Source organism: Rhipicephalus microplus, chromosome 5, assembly GCF_043290135.1.
Source record: "Rhipicephalus microplus isolate Deutch F79 chromosome 5, USDA_Rmic, whole genome shotgun sequence".
In the NCBI taxonomy this organism is placed as follows: Eukaryota; Metazoa; Arthropoda; class Arachnida; order Ixodida; family Ixodidae; genus Rhipicephalus; species Rhipicephalus microplus.
The window spans coordinates 40,422,695-40,443,281 of NC_134704.1; the positions used below are offsets into that span (position 1 = coordinate 40,422,695).

Genomic DNA, 20,587 nt, shown 5'->3' on the forward strand with positions numbered 1-20,587 from the left:
GGGGGAGGAGCTTGCAACAAGTGCGCAGTGTGCCGTTGACACCATAAGAGACTGCAACGACTGCAAGCTGCAAGGCTGCGGCGTGAGTCCGGGTGTAAAGCGCGCACATGGCGCGCCCATGCCAGCTCCCCTGACTGCTTTCCCTTTCCCGGCGGCAGCGCGGGCCGCGTCCGAGACAGTCGTCTGCGTCCTTTCCCTCCGATACTTTAGGCACTGCGCCGTGCTCCCGACCGGGTTGCAGAAATTAGGTGCCTTTTCTCATCTTCTAACCACTACCACCACCACCTCCTATACTTTCCTCCTTAATCTTTACCTCCCACTCCCCCTTCCCCCGCGCGAAGCCGTGTCGGTGCCTTCGTATTGAAAGACGATAACAGCTCAGCTCTTTTCTCTTCTCTTTCCTCTTTTAAGAACCTCTACCGCAAGGCTGCGGCGCGCGTACGCCGCTACGTTAAAGTGGCGCTCTCGGCGCCATCGATGTGTGCAGCATTCGTAAATGCCCGCCGCTCTACCGCTACTTTCGAGAGTAGCGGGAAAGCTCGCCGCCTGTCAATGGAGCGCGGGCGGTTTGGGGTGGCTGAGTTCGATATATCCATTATATGTCAAACTTTGTTTGAAATAAACAATCAATAATGCATGCGATTTCCCGCGTAATATAGGAACCGTTCGATATAGGTAATAATTCGATATATCCATGTTCGATATATTGAGAGGTTTGACTGTAATCAGAACACCTAACTGCAAGTCCCACGAGTGTATGCTATATACAGTGGGTCTGAAAAGAGGCATTACAACATGGTAGAAGCAGCCAATCAGAGGCTTCGAGATGAATTTTAAACATTTACTTTTTGTATACTCGTTTTTGAATGGAGGACCTTAGCTGAAAGGGGAAAGTTGAAGACTGAAAAGTGTCCTCTCCAACAAGCTCAAAATGGTGGTGCCCAGTTGCACCGTTACGGAGCTATATGTTTTTTTAGAATATAATTTAGACTGTGCCTAGAGGTCCTCTGCAAGTTTTCTGTAAATTGGCTTCTAATTATTCGAAAAATATTTTAAAATTGTTCGATTCATTTGCACTCAAACATCATCTGCCTTGGTGGAACAGTGGCTTGAGTGCTCGGCTGCTGACCCAAAGGTTGCGGATTCGAGCTGTGGTGGTCTAATTTTGATGGAGGCGAAATGGTTAAGGCCCGTGTGCTGTGTGATGCCAGGGCACGTTCAAGAACACCAGATGGTCATAATTTCCGAAGACCTCCTCTACGGTGTCTCTCATGATCATATTGTGGTTTTGGCACTTTAAACCCCAGATAATTATTAGATGCACTCAAACTTCATTTTTCGAATTTGCTTCACAACTAAAATATTGCTATTCACACTTCTCTAATTTATACTTTTTAGGGTGTTGTGGTGAAATTGCAATGGGCACTGAGGCAGGCAAATGATACGCATTGATGGGCTAATCGGGTATGGTTCATAATACACTGATCAGAGCAAGTAGAGTGGCAACAGAGAAATACCGATAATTAGTACTATACATGCAGATAGTCTGCCTTTGCTCTGTTCCTGCCCTGGTTTGTGGGAATTGAGGCTAACCCGCCACCTTTGCGTGGGCTTTCTCGCCTATTTGTGTTGTTCTCATGTCCCGACATGACTCCCCTCTTCCGCTGTCTGCCGCGCTGGGAGGGCGAGGAGGGCTGTTTAACCCCTCTCACCTGGTAGCGGATGTCAATTGTGGCACCGCGCGCGAGGTCTCCCGAGAGGTTTCGTGCGCGTGCATGGGGAGTGGATCAGATTTCTCTGGGACAGCTTACGGTGAGCCCGCATTTTCTTTTCCGTCCGTTGGCTCCTGTTGTTTGGGGCTCGTCGGACTTCACGGGGCTCGTCGGGCTCATCTTTTGTTGGCCCTTTGCGTATGCTCGGCCGAAGGGCGGTACGGTGTCCTAGTGCGTGGCCAAGCTACGCCGACCCGTACCTCTCCAAAGCCAACGCGAGCGCCTTTGCCCTTGCTCTAGCAATCGGGCCTTCGTCCCGGTGTCTCCATAAATCACTTTTACTATGGAGACGTGCTCGCGGCACCCTGTGTAGTACTTTTCGTCCGTGGCGTGGATAAGCCCATATGCTTTCCCGCCGCGCTTTTGCAACGGGCTGTACTGCGTTTTGGTGTTGCCACAGGCAATGAAGTGTTGCAACCTTGAGCAGTATCGTGTTCTCGCCGCGGTGACGGTTAACGCGTTCCCTGTGGCCCGCTAAAACCGGTCCCACGCTAGTGGCCGTACTTCTTCGGGATACGTGTCACTACAGGCTTCACTGCTCATTGGTGTCAGGTGAACTAACCTGGAACATGGTTAAAATGTTTTGCTTTGTCACTTTTTTGGTTTCAGGTGCAGGAGAACCAGCACGGGGAACCGGGTTGGCTTGGGGGAGAGCTGCAGGGCAAGACAGGCTGGTTTCCAGAGTCTTACGTCGAGAAGGTGGTCACCTCGCCCACTGGCGGTTTTCCTACAGGCAACGACGGAGGGGCCACAGTGGCCGCCGCGGCCGAGACCGTACACATCGTGGGAACCGAGATGAAGATGACCCTGGAGTGAGCCTCATTACGTGCCTCTATTTTTGCATATGGGCAATTGTTTTTCATGTGATAACAGCGTACGGGTGCCGAAGGCTAGTTCAATCTGTTGGCACCGCTATAATCTTCACAAGTGAACCCGAGCTGTGGGTGTTCATATAGATTACAACGTGGCATTTTTGAGGAAATGAAGATGCATAGTGATAGCTTCATTGAGTTTCTGTTTACCTTCTTTCTCACATAATCCGTGTGGGTTCTTAGGAAGTTTGAGCCTTCACAATACAGCATGTAGTAATTCAAATTTTGCGTGCAGAGGAATTTCCGAGGCCCCGGAGAATGGTCGCGAGCCAGCACTGGACGAAGTGGTGGCGCCCGATGTTCTGCAGCCCTCGGAGAACTCCTGCTTTACCCAACTGCCCCGGGGGGCACCCAGTGTAGACACCACATCTCCTGTACCTGGTGAGGTGAGTCTACAAAATTTTTACTGTGTAGGCAACGTGCATTAAAGTGACACTTTAAAAAAAAACTTATTTTTCACGCATTAGTAAATTACAATTTCACTCTACGAAAATTGCCACACTTGCACGCACCAGAAGGCTTTTGATGCGCGAGAACCCGTGTGGGGGTGCGACATTGAAGTTCCTGCATCTATTTCTGCGACGTCACAGATTTTGACGGTGTGGGTTCTACCAACGCCCACGTGATTTCTGATTGATTAAAATGTGGGACGTTATTCTCAAGGTGATCCAGGTACTTCGCGAAGTTTCAGGAAATTCTGTGGAGACTACTTGCAAAAACGCCAACACACACATACACACTAAGCAATTCCTGTTGTCACCTACGGAGATTTTAGCAGAATATTTAGAAATGAAATGTTGGCCTTGATTTTCTCCTCTAGTAATAAACCTGTGGGGGGAAATTAGGGACAGTACTGTTGTCAGAGTGTAATTTATCAATTAGCATCTTCATTGTCTCACTTTCGTGTGCCTTTAGCACATAGATGCAGGAATATTTCACTGGAGTGAGTAGTATAGACCACTGATGCATTCTATGCAAAACCATAGGGATGGTAATGGTTTAGTTTCTCTTGTTTGCACCCTTCAAACAGCACTAGGCCAATGTGTATTTACATGCACCCGGTGATTGATGCTGTGATACAGGCCCATGCGCACTTCTAAACTATTAAACCTCTAGACGTCATTATGATTCACAAGTGAGCAAGCATGCAACAATAATATAACATCACTTTTCTGTCATGTAATCTATAGTGTCGTTAATAAAGACAAAACAGAATGTTTTATGAAAGAGACAGAAAAGGTAAAGGGAGAGAACAATTGCTCGTGCATCATAGTGGCCTTTCTGATCATGAAGGAGAGTAATAATTCAGCTTTTGTGTAAGTGGCAGCATTGTGTTTGAAACGTTGATGCTTTATTAGATTATTTGTAAACTGTTGCAGTCTTACTTGATACGTGATTGATTTAATTGAAATTTAAAGATAAGTGTCCATCACACTGTGGTCAAGCTGACTAGCTTCAAAGGTGTAGACTACAGTTGATTGCATGATTGTGGGTACCAGTAGTAACTATCAGCTATAGTCTTCAGTGCAGGGTGTTTTAATTAGACTTCATTTCGTGAGGTAGATAGAGACGCAGCGCAGCCTCAAGGTTTGTTCCGCGAACGGGTCCTTCGGTCTTGAGCTGTTGCGCTTATTTCTAGGGAGAAGCTGCCCCTCAGGGCTTGCAGGCACAAGCGCTGTTTCCATGGCGAGCGAAGAAGGAAAACCATCTCACCTTCAACAAGGGTGACGTCATTGCAGTCAAGGAGCAGCAAGACATGTGGTGGTACGGCGAGTTCCAAGGAAAGGCAAGTGTCTCGTGTGGTCGCGCAGGGCCTTTCAGTTAGATTAAGTTAGTTGGATCAGTTCGTAGGCTAGCTAGTTACAGGGTAAGTAGTAGCTATGCTACCACAGCATCATCACATTGTTTGGAGGCAGATGAGTGGGTTTTAAACTAAACATATTTGTCCTGGTAATATTGAATCGAACTTAACTGAGCTCATAGTCATGCTTGTACTAGCTTCAATGAATAGAGCAGGGATATTTCAGATGATTTCCTCACACAGGTATGATTGTTCGTTACAGATACTTTTCATTGATAACAAAGTGCAGCTGAATTTCGCTACAAGAACAGAAAACTTGTGAGATGCCCATTGCCATCATTTGGCGGGGCATGTATGGATGGCAGCATTGTAATTTTGCTGCTGGACCAGCATTGTAATTTTGCTGCTGGACCTCATATAATTGAAACAAGGCCTGTTTGAAAATACCTTTGTGGTATCCAGTACTAATTTTTAAGCGTGCATGGTGATATCTGTATAAAAGTCTCTTATCTGGTAAATTTTCATATCATCGTTCAACAGGCTTGGTTATGTCAGTTATTAACAGAAAAGAGGGGAAAAAAACCTTTTAATTCCAGCGTTCTAATTGTTAATTTTTGTACAAGTATGATTTATATCTTGTTATCAACTTGTATTATTGTTCTATCGTAGTGTTCACTTCTTTCTCTTTTTTTTATATATGCTCGTATGGTATGTTTATGCCCCTCTTGCTTAGGCCCTTACAAGGGCTTGCAGTATGGTAATGATAAGTATTGCAAATTCCCAATCCAGTTTAATGATCAGTGGTGTTGGTGTTTGGCTGCTGACCTGAAAATTGCGTGCTCAATCCCGACTACGGCAGTCGCATTTTGTTGGAGGCGAAGCACTAGAGGCCCGTGTACTGTGCGGTGTCAATGAACGTTAAGAACCCCAGATGGTTGAAATTCCCGGAGCCTTTCAATACGGCAACCCTCATAATCACATCGTGGTTTTGGGTCATAAAATACCATATATCATAAATTCAGATTAATGCAGCCAAATGTCACATGTGTTAATTTATACAGCTGATGCATCACTCTATTCTGTCTGTACATTCAGCTTATCATTTCTTTTTTTTTTCAGTTGGGCTGGTTTCCGAAGTCGTACGTCAGGCTTATCTCTGGACCAGTGAAGACATTCAACAGGTGAGTGACTGGAGAATTAATTGTAACCTGTATTGAAACCAGCGAGGAAATGAAGTAGTCAGGTTAAGTTGCTGTTGCATGATAACTGCATTTTAGTGTTATTGAATTTCACTGCTGTCGTGTAGTATACGGGGCTCGAATATAAATTATTTTCTTTCAGCAACCAGGTTTCAGATTTACAAGAATACGGAGATGTGCCTCCTGAACCCCCAGCTGATTTCCCAGGTCAGTTGTTAGCTTGATTTTCATTTATGCTGTATCAGGGGGCCTGAAGCACACAGTGGGGGAACCAGACTATATAACATGTCATTTGGTGTAACTGTGGATGGTTCTTTTACTGAAGTGACGTATTGAGGTTCAGTTATAGAAATTAAGCACTAATTAAGTAGTCTTAATTTGTAACTTGCATATGTTTGCTGAAAAATCATGTAACAAACTGCTTCACAGCTCCACATTAGCTTGAAGGATCAGCTCTAAATTGCTTCCACTTTGCAAACGACAATCATCCACCAACCTTCCTACGCAAGTTTTAGCTTTACCTCACTCTTTTTTGCCTTCGTGATCATGAGATTTGTGTTATACATGTTTTTGTCAGACATGTTATCCTGTGCAAGCGCATTTCTTCACGTCAGTGGGTGAAACCGTGTGCAGGTATTTATGAACCTGTTAAAATAAGCTGCATATCATTAGAACGAATTCAAAACTGTTCCCTACAGCTTCCCTGGCAGCCCACTTTGCAATGTCAGTATGCGAAACCCTGTCAATTTAATTCCTGCAGTACCGTCCGTATAAGGCTTGTATGTGCATCTGTGATTGACATGTTGATTAAAGCCTTGTTTACTTCTTGCAGTTACGACTGAGGAGAAGTTCGTTGCACTGTATGCATACCAGTCTCAGGAGCCGGGTGACTTGAGCTTCAACGCTGGTGACGTGATTAGTGTTAGCAAGAAGGAAGGGGAGTGGTGGACGGGCACGCTGGCTGGCCAGACGGGAATCTTCCCCAGCAACTACGTGCGCCTGTACGAGCCAGAAGTCAAGGTAGACTACCACTTTTCTCCTACATGACTGGCTGCTACTGACGCATGTTGACATAGCTAAAATTTATGCCTGTGCAGATGGTGGGCTGTTAACACTGTAAAAATGTCAGCAGTTTATAGCAGTCATGGTTTTCGGTGGCAGAAATATTTTTGTTGTTGTTCTCAGGTACGTAAATACTTGTTTTTTATTTTTAAAGTTATTGCCGTGTAAGCTTTGCCTAAAGGAAACGACATTTTACGTTAACGTAAATTTGACGGAGCTTGAGCCACTTTAGCTTTCTAACTTTACTAAATTGATGGATTCATCATATGGTTCACTTTTTTCTTTTTTTTTTTTGAGGATGTGTAATGTTCTTTAAGCGAGGTGATTAAAAAAAAATGACCACGCACTGATTAGGAGTTGGAAAGGGAAATCTTGGTCTTTCATAACACGTGCCTTCATCTCACAGACTTTTACAAAACTGATTTGCTATGTTCAGCAGAAATATAATGTTTCTTTTTTCATTGTTTTTGTTAAATTATAATTTCTAAGGATAGAATCTGGCTTACCACAAGCTTCAGGCATTTATCTTATCAACTCGGCTAGTTGTAGGGGCAGTGCATAGCACATTACAATTCGTAGTAATGTAAACTGTAATGCTAGATTTCAAGGGTTAACATGATGAATTGCAGTTTGTAATTAATCTTTTGCCATAAACATACACTTTACTAACTAGCAGATAATTAAGGGGACACGGCTCATGAGATTTTTTCATTTCTTGATTGATTTTCATAAAACTTGGCAAGGTTGTTTATATTTTTGTGTTGGTTTCAAATATGTAGTTCTTTCTTGTAATATAGTGGGCAGTTTTTTAAATGCAAAAATATTTAACAAGTCTTTTTGGGAGCGAGATTTTTTTTTAACTGAAAGAGCTGTGTAAATTAGCATATCTGTATAATCTTGAATCATAACTCTGTGCAGTGCATTAAAAAAAGATCTTCTAAATTTGTTTGTACAAAAGTTGTGTGCCTGGTATGTCCAACTGCCATGAGTGGATCAATTTCAAGCTAGGGTGTCGCTTGTGAATGTTCGGCATCCCATAACTTTTGTTCAAATGTGCTTTGAACATCTATCTTTGTTTCAGTGCACACAGTTCCGACTCCATATTATTGGGAAATGATGATTTGCTGCTTAATTCTCTCAAGTTCACAAATAATCTTGCTTTCCAAAAGGCACATGAAATGTACTGTATTAAAAAAACTGTACGTTACACAAGAAAAATAACTGCACGCTATTTGAAATCAATGCTCAAATATGCAAATACTTGTTCCATCAAAATCTGTCAGAAGATCAAAGAAAAATTTGTGCCCTCTTAATCATAGTGTCTAAAAACAGCCTTATCAACAAATTGGAATTAACACTACCTTAGCTGCCAGAACAACTTGTTCCATACATCACTTCGTGCAACTGCGCACTATTTGTTTGTGCCATGCTGATCAGTAACGTTTTGATGCTGCACATTAGATTAGTATGGCAGGTTGCAAATTTCCAGTTTTTTCTTCTCCCAACGTTTCAGACCTATAAAAAATATATATGACAGTGTGAAGTTATTTCTAATAAGTCAACCAGTGGGGAATTTATTGCTGTACTGAAGAGAGGTTAGTCTATGCACGGAATTTCTAATCCCAAAGTGTTTAGCGCGACAACTTGTCCCACCCATGAGGTATGTGACCCCGTCTGGCATGGGCCAACGTTGTTTTTGTTGTTGTCCTTTCCGTTGAAGGAGGAGAAGGCAGCGTCTGCTGCTGGTGAAATTCCTATGAACACAACTTCCACATTGCCGACCAACGAAGAGTTGGGCTTCGCTGGAGCGGAGGTAGATCTTTTGGCCTTTTGAGCCCATGGCTGCTTGGCTCTGCTCCTCCCGCTTCCACTGTGCAGCTGTTGCATTGCACGCAACTGCGGCTTGCTGAAGCAGCACTTAACCCTTCTGCTCTTGATGGGACGTATGTTGTGCGAGTTGGTCGAATTTGTCTAATGTATAGTACGATCCACTTTTAAGGTAAAACACAGTCAATAATGTATTACTGATTACTGTCTTTCCATTACACAAAAGTCTGAGACCTATTGACCAGTGTTCTATGCATATGCATATGATTAGCATATTATATGAGCGACTGCCTTCCCATGAATGTATAGAAATGATTTCAATACATCATAGATCTGTTAGGTGCTAGGTGTTGCCTTGAAAAAGTGGATCTTTACGTACATTTTTCAGTCGGATATGAAAGGGAACACCAGGAAGACATTGAAGCAAACGTTTATTGATGTTATAGTTACTTAATTTACACATGTTATTCAGCTATTTTCTAGACTTGCCAATCTATTGGCAGAACTGGTTATGAAGTTGTGCACATGATGTGAACTGTGCATGCTAACATCAGGTTATAGCACTTGGCTCTAGAAAAAAAGCTGCATCAACATATTCCTGCGCATAAAATGCTTGGAAGTGTGTGCCTAAGTACATGCCTTCAATGTGTAATCCATTCAATTGGTGCTGGTAGATTGCCTTACACATAGGCCGGCTTTACATATACAAGAAGGGTCTGTCGCTGAAGTCTACAGTTTTTTTTTTTTCGTTTTTTTTTCTTTGCTTATGCGCACCTTTAGTGGTGCCTTTTCAGTCTGTGCGAAAAGCAGGAGCCTTTAAGCATTTAGCGCAGATCTGGCATTCCCTTTCATATCTGTCAAACCTTCTTCTCTAATCTTTTAACAACTTCATGGAAAACTTCTTTTTGGTAGCTTTGGGGCACTTTTCTCTTTTCTATGTGTTTCCATTTATGCATAGCAGGCTATTTTACCCCTGTTTACGTGTTATAACAAAGGTTCAGGGTTTTGGCAGTGCTTTAATTCTTCTTGTATGGCATGTGTATTTTTTCTTGCATGTCCTTAAAGAACACATCTTGGTTGGAAGCTGCTACGTAATATGCTGTGTTATGTTAGCACTTCGATATTTCAGTCTGCAGATTGTTTCTGCCAGTGTTACCTTTGTTGCTGTTTTTTTTTACAATGGTTGTTGTAACATTGCTTTTCCTTTTTGGTTTCACTAATGCTAATACTACTATTCTGCAGTGCTGCTTGGATACAATTCCAAGTTGTACATCCTTTGTTTAACGTGAGAGCTCTGACGGTGTATCTAATACACCGTGTGTGTTAGAACTAATGCCCCTAAATTAGGTTGTCAGTGGTTGTCGTCATGTGGCATTTAGCTTGACATTTGTATGGCCAAAATGGCTGGAGATGTTTGCTTTAGTAATGTTGCATGTTTTGCATGTCTGATGCCCAATAAAGTTGCTGCATTTTGATGTTCCATGGGTACTCAGTCGAGAGGCAGATTCAAATAAGGTTGTACGCTGTACGAACCTGTTGTGTCGAATTTGTTTTTACTGTTGTTTGTCATTCACCTTTACATGTTATATTTTATGCAGTAGGTATGTGCTGAATGCTTTTGCATATCAAATTTCAGCCTTGAAAACTGAAGAATTCTATGTGAAGACTTCCAAAGTGATGTTAGATGTCTAAGAGAAACATCAAAATCGGGCAGTTTGTGTGGGAATACCAACTTTATTTGGAATATTGAAGTTTGAACACTCGCATTCTCATAAACACTGTAGGTGCTGGTTCACATGCCAGAGTTAAAATTTTCTTAGTTGCCAATAGCCAAACAACTTAAAGGGGCCATGCACTATGTTTAGAAGAGATCATTGAACATTACAGGACTTCGTTGCTTCACGAATCTACTATCACAGGTGCTAAGATTCTACAAGTATGAGCTGAGTTACAGGAATTCGTCATACGCTTCAAGCTTTTTCTCTCTCTTTTCATACAAGCGAGTAATCTGAAAGGTGAAACGAGGGTGATAAAAAGAAAGTAAGAAACTGAAACTGTTCGTTAGTGCATGCCATAGCCTTGGGCAATTTGTTTTCTTTTTTCTTCACACCTGCTTGCTTTCAGTACGATTGCAGGTGTGCATATAGGCACGTGGGGGCAGCGGTAATTCTGTAGCCAATGGCTGTGCTATTTAGGTTTATTTTATTTACAAGTACCGCAATTACTATTCGGTGATTTAAGCAGGGCGGTACATGAAGTTAGTCATGAGCGAAATGGCAAGAACATGGGTTTGTAAATATTCAGGCTGTACAGTGTGTGTAGGGCAGATACGAGCTTCCACGGGCAAGACTATACAATAAGAAAAAAGAGAAAAAAAAAAAAAGATTACATGTATACAATATATAATACAATTCACTTGGCCAGAGCACTTTGTGATTCCCGTGAAAACAATGCCAATGAGAGTGCTAAAACAATCATATTAGTTTATTCCACTCAACTATGGTGCGAGGAAAGAATGAATAGTGCTTATTAAAGCAACTATTGCGTGTTGGAAAGGGAGTTATGTTGAAGTCATGTCTCTGCCTGGTAAAATAGCCAGAAGAAAAAGAAAAAAAGTATCGGCTATGTTTACTTTATATTGGCTGTTAATTTATTGATACAAAACTTGAGCCTTGATTCACGATACCTTAATAAGGGTGAAAGTTCAGCTCTGTTTAATAGCTCCGTAACAGAAGTCCTTGAAAAAGTATATGTAAAACACACTGTTCTTTTTTACACTTTTTCTAATTTGTTAATGTCAGTCTTAGTGAAAGGTTCCCAGATAATAGCGACGTAATCTAATGTTGGCAGAAACAATGATTTGAACGCTAAAAAGCAGACAGAAAGTGTGAATAGCTCAAGAGCACGACATAAAAAAAAACTGTTTGGAAGTTCTATTTGTTATGTGGGTTATGTGTTTGTTGCAGCAGCGATCATTTGATATGTAAAGCTCAAGTACTTATAATTAGGGACTTCCGACAAAAAAAAAAAAGTATTGTTAGCATTGTATGCGAAAAGCAAAGGACTTACCTTGTGAGTAGTTTGCATAAATACAGTTTTATCAAAGTTAATGGCCATTTGCCATTGCTCGAACCAGGAGGCTACTTTTTGAAATGCCTCATTTAACAGAAGTTGATCGGATGTGTTATGAATCTTTGAGTACAAAACAGTCATCTTTTTATACACATGTGGCATCATTTGTTGAGAGAAGAGAGGGCAATTTCTAGCTGACTTTGAAAATTATAAGTTTCTGTTTGCATTCTGAACTATAATGTTTCACTTGCATATTCTTCAGGACCGACTACCAATCTGCAGCGTTTTCTGACCATGCTTGAAAGGTGTTGGGGTGTCCCTTCAATACACAAGCTCGACACTACACTCTTCCTGACACTACACTCTTCCTAATCCGGTTGAATCACTTTACAAGAGACTGATATAAGAGACAAATGGTTATAAGAGACACCAGTGTGCCTACAGTAAAATACGGGTTGATGAGAAAAGGCATATGAGGTACCCTGCTTGTAAGAGCCATCTCATATAAAAGACAACAATTGCTGCCAGGAGTATGCTTCTTATAAAGGGGTTAAACTGTATAGTATTGTTAAAAACAGTACAGTGTAACCGACTGTGGTTGGGTGGCACTGTCATTTCTTCACTCAAACCAATAAGAATTATGCATAACTATTAATAAAAGTAACTTCCTTTGTATTAATCTAACCTGTTGGGTTAACCATGTCGTATCTGCTGAAAGGGATATTTACCATAAAGGTACTGATCCAGAATACAGAATAAAACTTCAAAGCAGGCTTCCATCGCAGATAAGTTGACTTGCTGTGTGCAGACGTAGTCTGCAAGCTTTCACATGCAGTTTACTTGGTACAGCCGCGGCCACGTCTGCGTGGAGCACGTGAGCAGCCTGTTTTTGCTCTGCGGCACGAAACCTTCATGCAGTTTCGGACTCTGAAGTGGTGTATTAGGAGCATGTGTGGCCCAGTTGTCCGGCTGACCTGGTCAGAGCCCGCTACTACCTCAAGGTTTCACCCAGCAGAGCGAAAAGCAGCGGCTTGTGTGCTCTACACAGACGTGGCCGCGACTGTACACGCATTTTTCATTTACCATGGTTTACACAGCTACAAGCGCAGTCTGGGTGAAAACAATGGGCGAGGCATTCATGAACACGGTCTCTTGAGTCACAATCTGAGAAGCACCGCTGTAGCTCATGTTTCAATACCAATAATGGTCGGTTTCCAGCATCATTTATATGGTAGCATTCCATGCAGAGGCTTTATGCAAGAACTTTTGACTGTATTCAAATTTTTTATTCAACATACTCTGGCAAATTACGTCAAGTCTACTGGAATTTGCAAGAAATTTTAGGGAATGTGCTAAAAATTTGCTGAGAAGTTAACATTATATGATTAGGATATGAGACATTTCTAAATGGGCATTTCCTTAATAGCATAGGTGTCAGATGCAGTTCCGAAGAATAGTTTATATTATGGAAAATTTTATATTAATAGTAGGCAGTGCCAATTAAGTTCAGTTATGTTTGTCTATAATGCAATAAATAGGACTCTGGCACACTTTTTTTTTTTTTTGCAATACCTTGTTTTAGGAAAATAATAAATTCTACTAGCACCTGCTAAATTTCATATGATCGTGAAACATTCCTAAAAAAACACTTCACCCATTCTAAAATGTACTCAAAAACAAGCGGTCTTCAAAACAGGCCATCTTTCTGCCATTATGGCTATCTTTCTGCTAGCTTTAAAGATTTATGTACACAACTGTCAGAAGGTTAACCTTGTGTTGTTACTCAGACAGCACATTTTAGTTTATACTTACCTGTCTATGTCTCATTTGTCCACAATATTTGTAGCCAGAGCAGCACTTGGCTGTTCAGCTGGTGCTCCTGACGCTGTTTGTTGTTGTGAAATTGTATTCTCCAAAGGTTTGAAGAGCATGGTAAAATATCAGCCCTACCAAACAAGCTGAAATTCTGCTCTTTCTCTATTACGTTACGGCCCAGCACACACCTGCTTTGTCCCTTCACGTTCCTGTTTTCTGAACTCAAAATTATTCACTTGAAATTCCTTCTCGTCATGGTCGATTTTTAAACCCAAGGTGGGGCCAGCGCAGTTCTAAAACAGACCTGTATTTCGTGGAACTTTTTCCTCAGATTAAAAGCTGTGTTATGTTCATTCGGCTACACTTCACAGCCTTCACAGTTCCATAACTGATTTCGCTGTGGCCTTTCACGGGATGCATATGTGAGTTTTCTATCTCCTGTGCATAGTTGCCTCCTATGGAAGCTCACAACTTGCTATTCGCTTTACAGGTACAGCCAGCAAGACCAGAAACTCCACAGAGTGACGGCAAGGTGAAGGTAAATGTGAAGTCTTTCTCGCATCATCTGCTGTTCTTGCGTCACTTACCTTGGAGCTTTCCTATTGCTTGTTCGTTGTGAACGTTTCTTACGGCAAGGAGACTGGAGTAGACAAAGTGGGAGTGTGAGAGAGAGGGTGTAAAGGGGGATGCAAACTTCCAGATGTACTTCTTTTGCATCACATCAGGGGGCAAACCACCCACCAGATTTGCATTGCTCTCCATTGAAGAGCTGCAGAGACAGCTTGCAAGAATATGAACAACAACAGTAGAGGATGCTGTTGATTTTAGCTGCAGGATACATTCACCAGCGAAACTAAGTACTAGATCGCAAAATATCATTTCTGGCATCCAGACTTCTGCATGTGTTTTCAGACTCTTTGTTGACAAATTAGTCTTTGCAGCAGTTTTACAAGTACTGTTGGGGCGATATTTCAATAATTTCTTTCCCATTGTGACATACCACATCATTTACTCTTCGATTGTGGTTTTCATTGTCTATTTGGGTAACTTAACGTCCCTAATGGTGCATTCAGACGACGGACCGAATCCGGATTTGTCGTGGACGCGGATGGGTAATCCGCGGATGATCCGCCTGTAGGCGCATTCACACGACGGACGGCGTCCTAGGAGAAAACAGCCGGATTACCCTCGACAGCAGGTTCGGCGCTCACCTGCGCACGCTGAAAGCAGACCGGTTTGAGAGTATTCAACATGGATGCCCGCAAGAAGCGACGCTTGACTGCGATGTCTGTCGCGTTGTGACAAATGAACGAGGAGTGTTATTCTTTCAAGAGAAAAGGGAGTTGCTGGCAGAATGTTCTTTCAACTACATTGTTACCCACCTGTAGAACTTCTGAACGCGTCTCCCATCCTTTTCTTTTTTAGAAGTGGCACGTCGCCGGTTGCAGAAGTTAGAATATTTCACCCTCATGACGTCTAAGAATCTCGCGCATAAAACGACGGCGGTGACATTTCCCGAACCACTAAAAGTGATTTCTGCGTATTTAATCACCTGAGAACAAAGCCCCCGGAAGCTAAGTAAACCATGCTCAAGCGTAGATGATGCCGACCAGTCATGCAGCTATCCGCGAGCCATGGAGGACGTGCCGCGAGCAGACGAAAAGTGTACTGGTTGCCAGAAACCCCGAGCTATTCCGCTGAAGTATCGGCTTTCTCCCGCCAGAATCCCGATGTGAGAAACAGGTTGGGTTCATCCGTCCGCGAGCCGCGCGGACGAGTCGCGGACGAGGGGAATCGCTGATGTGAGGTCACGTGACGCGCCGTCCGTCCCCCCACATCCGGATTTGGTCCGTCGTCTGAATGCACCATAAGCAGAGCTGGAGCTATGGAATGTGTTGATGTGGAGTGCTCCATGCTGTTATTAACAGTGAGGGGCCTCTTAACAATTGCATAATTATATATGCATGTATGCATTCTTAAATATCACTCCCTTTGAAATGTATTGACCCTGTGCAGAAATTCAACCCAGAACCTCGTGGATGGCAGAGAATTAATTGTTCTTTTAAATTGAGTACTAAGCAGTACTAATCATGCTCTTAATAATAAAGGTAGTACTACTACTACTACTACTCAGAAATTAAAAAAAAAAGATACGAAATAAACGGTGCAGGTATGCATTGCCATACATCTTATTTTAGGTGGGTGTCGAAGGAACGAAGTTTTGGAAGTGCTGACTTACCTTGTAACAGTGAGCAGCTGTTACGTACCTCTCTCGTTCACACTGGCATTGGAGGTTCGTTGCAGTCATTGGGAGCATTGATTAGTGCCTTGTGAAGCCTTTTGCTCAGATATTTCCTAGCTCAATCCGAGCTGTCGTGTCTACGAAAGTTATATTGGCACTGCTTCGTTTTTTCAGTATGCTGTAGTACAGTTTATTTGCCTCAATGTAGCTCTTTAAATAGCACTGTAAGAGAAACTGAATTTTTTTCATTGTTATGCGAGGCTACAAATTGTGTGCTCTTCTATCTTGTGTAAGCAGTACTATTGCTGCTGCTTTTAAATGTTTAATGGCACATTGAAAGCAAGTATTGAGTTAGTCTAAAGTGGCACATTCATTCTTTTTAAATGTTAAAGGTCTCATTTATGAAGAACAATGTATTGGTAAGTGAGAAATGTAGGTAAGTGTTGCCACATGGCCAGTGGCTCATTATGAACATTCTACCCTGCACCAGCCCAACGATGTCACAAGTTTTCATTTTTATTGTCACTAGAATTGAACTGATCATTGTTGCATGTTGTTGCATGGCATAACAAGAGTGAACAAAATGCTGCTTGCAGTCTTAGTATTGCTGCAAGGGCAAAGTAGTAAATGCGACGGCAACAAATTATAATGTTATACGAACTGAGGCTGGCAGCTGACTCCTTTAGCAATGGACCTGTCGTAACCAGACAGAATGCCGGCTTACGGAGGGCACAGCCGCTGCAGCAAGCGAAGCAACCTTTGCGTTGTTTATCGCTTCAACGCAAACTGAGCTATGAGAACACTGCATGTACAAAGGTATGAGCAGTCTGTTAATCGTTGTCAAGATAGGGCGCACATGACCATGTTCAGTCGCTAAAGGTATGGTTTTTTCTAATAGTAATATACTATAGAGGGATATCTGATGCTAGTGTCTATGGGAGTTGCAATGCATAGTGCTTTAACCAGTAAGGGAATGATGGATATTACAGTTGAACCCCTTTTTAGGTGACACGCACCTGTGAACAATTCTTGTCCCTTACACGGTGTCGCCCCGGCTCGGTGGTCTGGTGGCTGCTAACCTGCAGGTCGCGGCTGCAGCGGCTGTATTTCTGATGGAGGCGGAAATGCTGTAGGCCCGTGTGCTCAAATTTGGGTGCACGATAAAGAACTCCAGGTGGTCGAAATTTCTGGAGCCCTTCACTACGGCGTCTCTCATAATCATATGGTAGTTTTAGGACGTTAAATCCCACATATGAATCAATCAATTCTTACACGAGGTGTCTATTATATCGGGGTGCCATGTTCTAATTTCCTATTCAACCCCAATTTTTATGCAGGCACATTGGCGCATCTTATACCCATTTGTCTCCTACATCAGTGTCTCTTATAAAAGGGTTCAACTGTACACGGGCTTGTCTAAGCTTTGTTCTCTCACCTCCATTTCGCTCCGTGTGACCTGGAGCCGCTCCGTGGCCAAACAGAGTTCAGGAAACATTCAGCAGTTTTAACTTACCTAAACCTCCACCTTTTTAGGCTCACCAATTCAAACCCTGCCGTGAAGTTCCCAGTGTTTCGTTCTTTTATCCGAAATGAACATCAAGACAGAGCAATGAACAAAGCCATAAATGTGTTTGAGGTGAATTCGCATAGACCATCATTCTCGTAATAGTTGAACAATTACAGTGCTATAGTTTTCTCCGGTAAATATTGTAGGAAACTACAGTACTATGCGTATAGTTGGCTCTCACGATGGTTTCTATGTTGCGGATCAAAATATGGGATTCCTGCCGGTGCCACACAGCTTTCCTCTGGGGACCCTGCATGCATCTTTGCACAACAGTAGATGGCCAGCACGCTGCCTCTTTGCTTGAGCCAAGATTGTCAGCATCCCTCGCTCACTTTCACTTGCACATAAAACATACAAAACATGACCCTCGTTATCTCCACTTAAAATGAATGGGACTATAAGTTTGACAGCAGTGAAGTTCTCAAATAATTTCAGTTAAGGCTGATTTAGTGTTTTGCTTCAGTGTTTCTGTGATCCTAGCTGTACCGTGTACTACGTAGCGCTTACCTTTGGGACATCCACTGGCACACCGCTGCCAAGATTCTTGCTCCGAGTGAGTTGCAGGAGTGATAAGGTAGCCAAGTGGGCGTCTGTTGAATCGTGTGATCTAATATTGAATGTCAGCCTTGGTTGGAGATGAAGGCAGGTAGCCAAGTCTGACCTGCGGTCCTTATCTGATAACATCCTTTATGTGATATCGTGACTGGTTGTGCGCAGTCCCCTGGAAGTGGCTAATGTCGCTGACGGGCGTAAGAGCTGACAAGTGAAAGTTATATTCTTGGAGTTCTCGTGGCATCAATAGCGAATCTGCGTTTCACATACCCATGGGTCTTCAGTGCCATTACTCTCAAGATGCACTATCAATAAATGTACGAACAAAACTTCTGTACTTTATTTTCTCTTTTCATCAAACTCTTGCATATATTATTATTGTATGAAATGCCTGCATATTTTATTTTGTGATATTAGGTAGACATGCTCTTATATCACTTCAAATAAGTAGTGTTCTTTGGGGTTATCCGGGAAAAATGGTTCTTTTCTCAGTAGGAGTGTTGGACTTGTGCACAATCTAAAAACGATGGCCATACTTATTTAAGACATTGAAAAATGAGCTTATTACCGATACAGAAATGCACTACGAGAGCTGACTTTCAGGAAACAAAGTATCTGTGGCATGGACGAGTAGGACTCGCATGGCTTTTTCAATCTACTGGTAAAAATGGCATGGGGCGAGGTAAAGCTTAATAATTGAGCAAACTTGCGTCAGTACTCTGGCATGAGATTAACACGCCTCTTTTGTTTCTGAAGTCCTTGAACTGCACTGGCAAGAGTAGCTTATCATTCTTATTTTATTTTTTCCGAACCACCAGAACTCCAAAATGATCAAGAAGCCAGAAATCGTGTCTGTCATAGCCCCTTACAAGGCAACTGGGCCGGAGCAGCTGACGTTGGAGAAAGGCCAGCTCATTCAAGTGCGGAAGAAGACTGACAGTGGCTGGTGGGAAGGGGAACTGCAGGTGAGCAAATATTACTTTTAAGAGGTCTCCTTCTCTATCTTTTCCTCCTTTCTTCCATGATGGGCAACGTATGTACACTTCAACTGTTGGCTGTCGTAGCTGATTTTAGTGGAGGTGAAATTTAGAACCACCTTAAAAATTTTTAGGTGGTCAGTTATACTGAAGTCCGTCGTTTCAACATGCCTCATAATCGTATTGAGGGGTTTCGGTACGTAAAACCTTAGAATTGAAATTTAATTTTTCCCTCTCTCTGTCTCTTTTTGTTTTATGTTTGCAAGTAGGGTCCCCTTGAGCAGAGAAAAATGCTTGCACAGGATTCTGCAAGGATTATGTGCTTGGCATGAAATAGTGTAACAATTATTTCCTTTTATTATTAAAAATATCTTTTCAGGCAGAAAGACTAGTTTAGCCTTGGGCTGTCCTCGCATGGGATATTCATATGCTGACTTAACCTGCCGCGATGGCCTGGTGGTTATGGCGCTCGGCCGCTGTCTCTCAGGTCGCGGGATTGAATCCCAGACGTCGCGGCCACGTTTTCGGTGGCTAAAATGCTTCAAGCGTGTGTACTTGGATTTAGGCACACACTAAAGAACGCCAGGTGGTCAAAACTTCCGGAGCCCTCCACCAGCGCAGGGCTACTCTCGTAAACATGTTGTAGTTTTGGAACATTGAACATCGTTGAACATTGAACAAGACTTTCCAAAGAATATATTTGATTGCTGCATTGTCTCTTTCTTTGTTAGCTTCCGGTAGCTGGTAGCACGGCGGCTGCATTTCCGATGGAGGCGGAAATGTTGTAGGCCTGTGTACTCAGATTTGGGTGCACGTTAAAGAACCCCAGGTGGTCGAAATTTCCGGAGCCCTCCACTACGGCGTCTCTCATAATCATATGGTAGTTTTGGGACGTTAAACCCCACATATCAATCGGTAGCTGGTAGCAGTGCGGACCACTGCGTTGTTCCTATTCACAGGAAGCATTGTCTGATGTGCAGAACATATTTGCAGCTTTGAATTTTGCTGCTTATTGTCGTACGTGGTATTCTTTTGGCATGTGATATTTATTGTCAGTATATATAATGTTGCAGTTTTCATATCTGCACTTTTCGTAGTACATTGTATAAAATATAAAGTTACAAAAAAATTAAAGCATCTGGCTCAGAGTTGTCATGTGAACATCTCTCAGTATGGCTGTAATTCTTGTACGATGTCGCTATGTGCTGTGGCAGGTGTGTATAAGCAGTGGCCGTATCTCTGAAAACATCTTTTCTCTGCGTTTTTTTTTTTTATGTATAGGTTAAAGGGAAGAAGCGGCAAACTGGGTGGTTCCCTGCTACTTACGTGAAAGTTCTAGGTGGAAGTGGCGCGAACAGCAGCCGGAACTCTCCTGTTCCTGCAGCATTTGGCTCCAGCACTCGTGGAGGTTAGTACTCTTTTCTACTGTCATTCTCAGTTTAAAACTGAAAAAAAAAAAACAACCCGTTTACATTAGTTAGTGCTAAACCAAAAAAATGAAGCTGAGCAAACGTTATGTTGAAACAGCTGAGTTCTTGTAGACCAGAACTTTTATCACTCGTAGATGCCAAGCATCTAGGTCCAAAAGCTGCAGGTATACTCAAACGAAAGATGATAATGCCCAGACTGTTGTCATTGCATCTCGCCCACCAGTATTTCCACCTGATCAGCTGTGATGTGATCTACTTGGCTCTTCTACACTGAGCCAATGCACACTCATTGTTGTAGAGCAACACAGGCAAGTCAGAGCAAACTTAAAGCAAATTTTGTGATGTCACTGACATGTCCAATGACAAGATTCCTGTTTACTGCTGACTGATGAAGCAATA

General features: G+C 42.6%; 1 protein-coding gene across 5 annotated transcripts in view; it reads left to right on the forward strand.

Moving 5' to 3' along the window:
* Nucleotides 1–20,587, forward strand: part of LOC119174681 (intersectin-1) — a 97,109-nt gene that overhangs the window by 31,165 nt on the left and 45,357 nt on the right. For 4 of the 5 annotated variants that reach the window (XM_075895260.1, XM_075895261.1, XM_037425706.2 and 1 more), the window contains exons 16-25: nt 2,382–2,584; nt 2,880–3,030; nt 4,284–4,430; nt 5,565–5,626; nt 5,787–5,851; nt 6,477–6,664; nt 8,427–8,519; nt 13,911–13,958; nt 18,600–18,746; nt 20,040–20,166. In XM_075895260.1, the coding sequence (XP_075751375.1) occupies nt 2,382–2,584; nt 2,880–3,030; nt 4,284–4,430; nt 5,565–5,626; nt 5,787–5,851; nt 6,477–6,664; nt 8,427–8,519; nt 13,911–13,958; nt 18,600–18,746; nt 20,040–20,166 (1,231 nt within the window). The remainder of the gene's footprint in view (nt 1–2,381; nt 2,585–2,879; nt 3,031–4,283; nt 4,431–5,564; nt 5,627–5,786; nt 5,852–6,476; nt 6,665–8,426; nt 8,520–13,910; nt 13,959–18,599; nt 18,747–20,039; nt 20,167–20,587) is intronic. The other variant, XM_075895262.1, reaches the window with a different exon arrangement.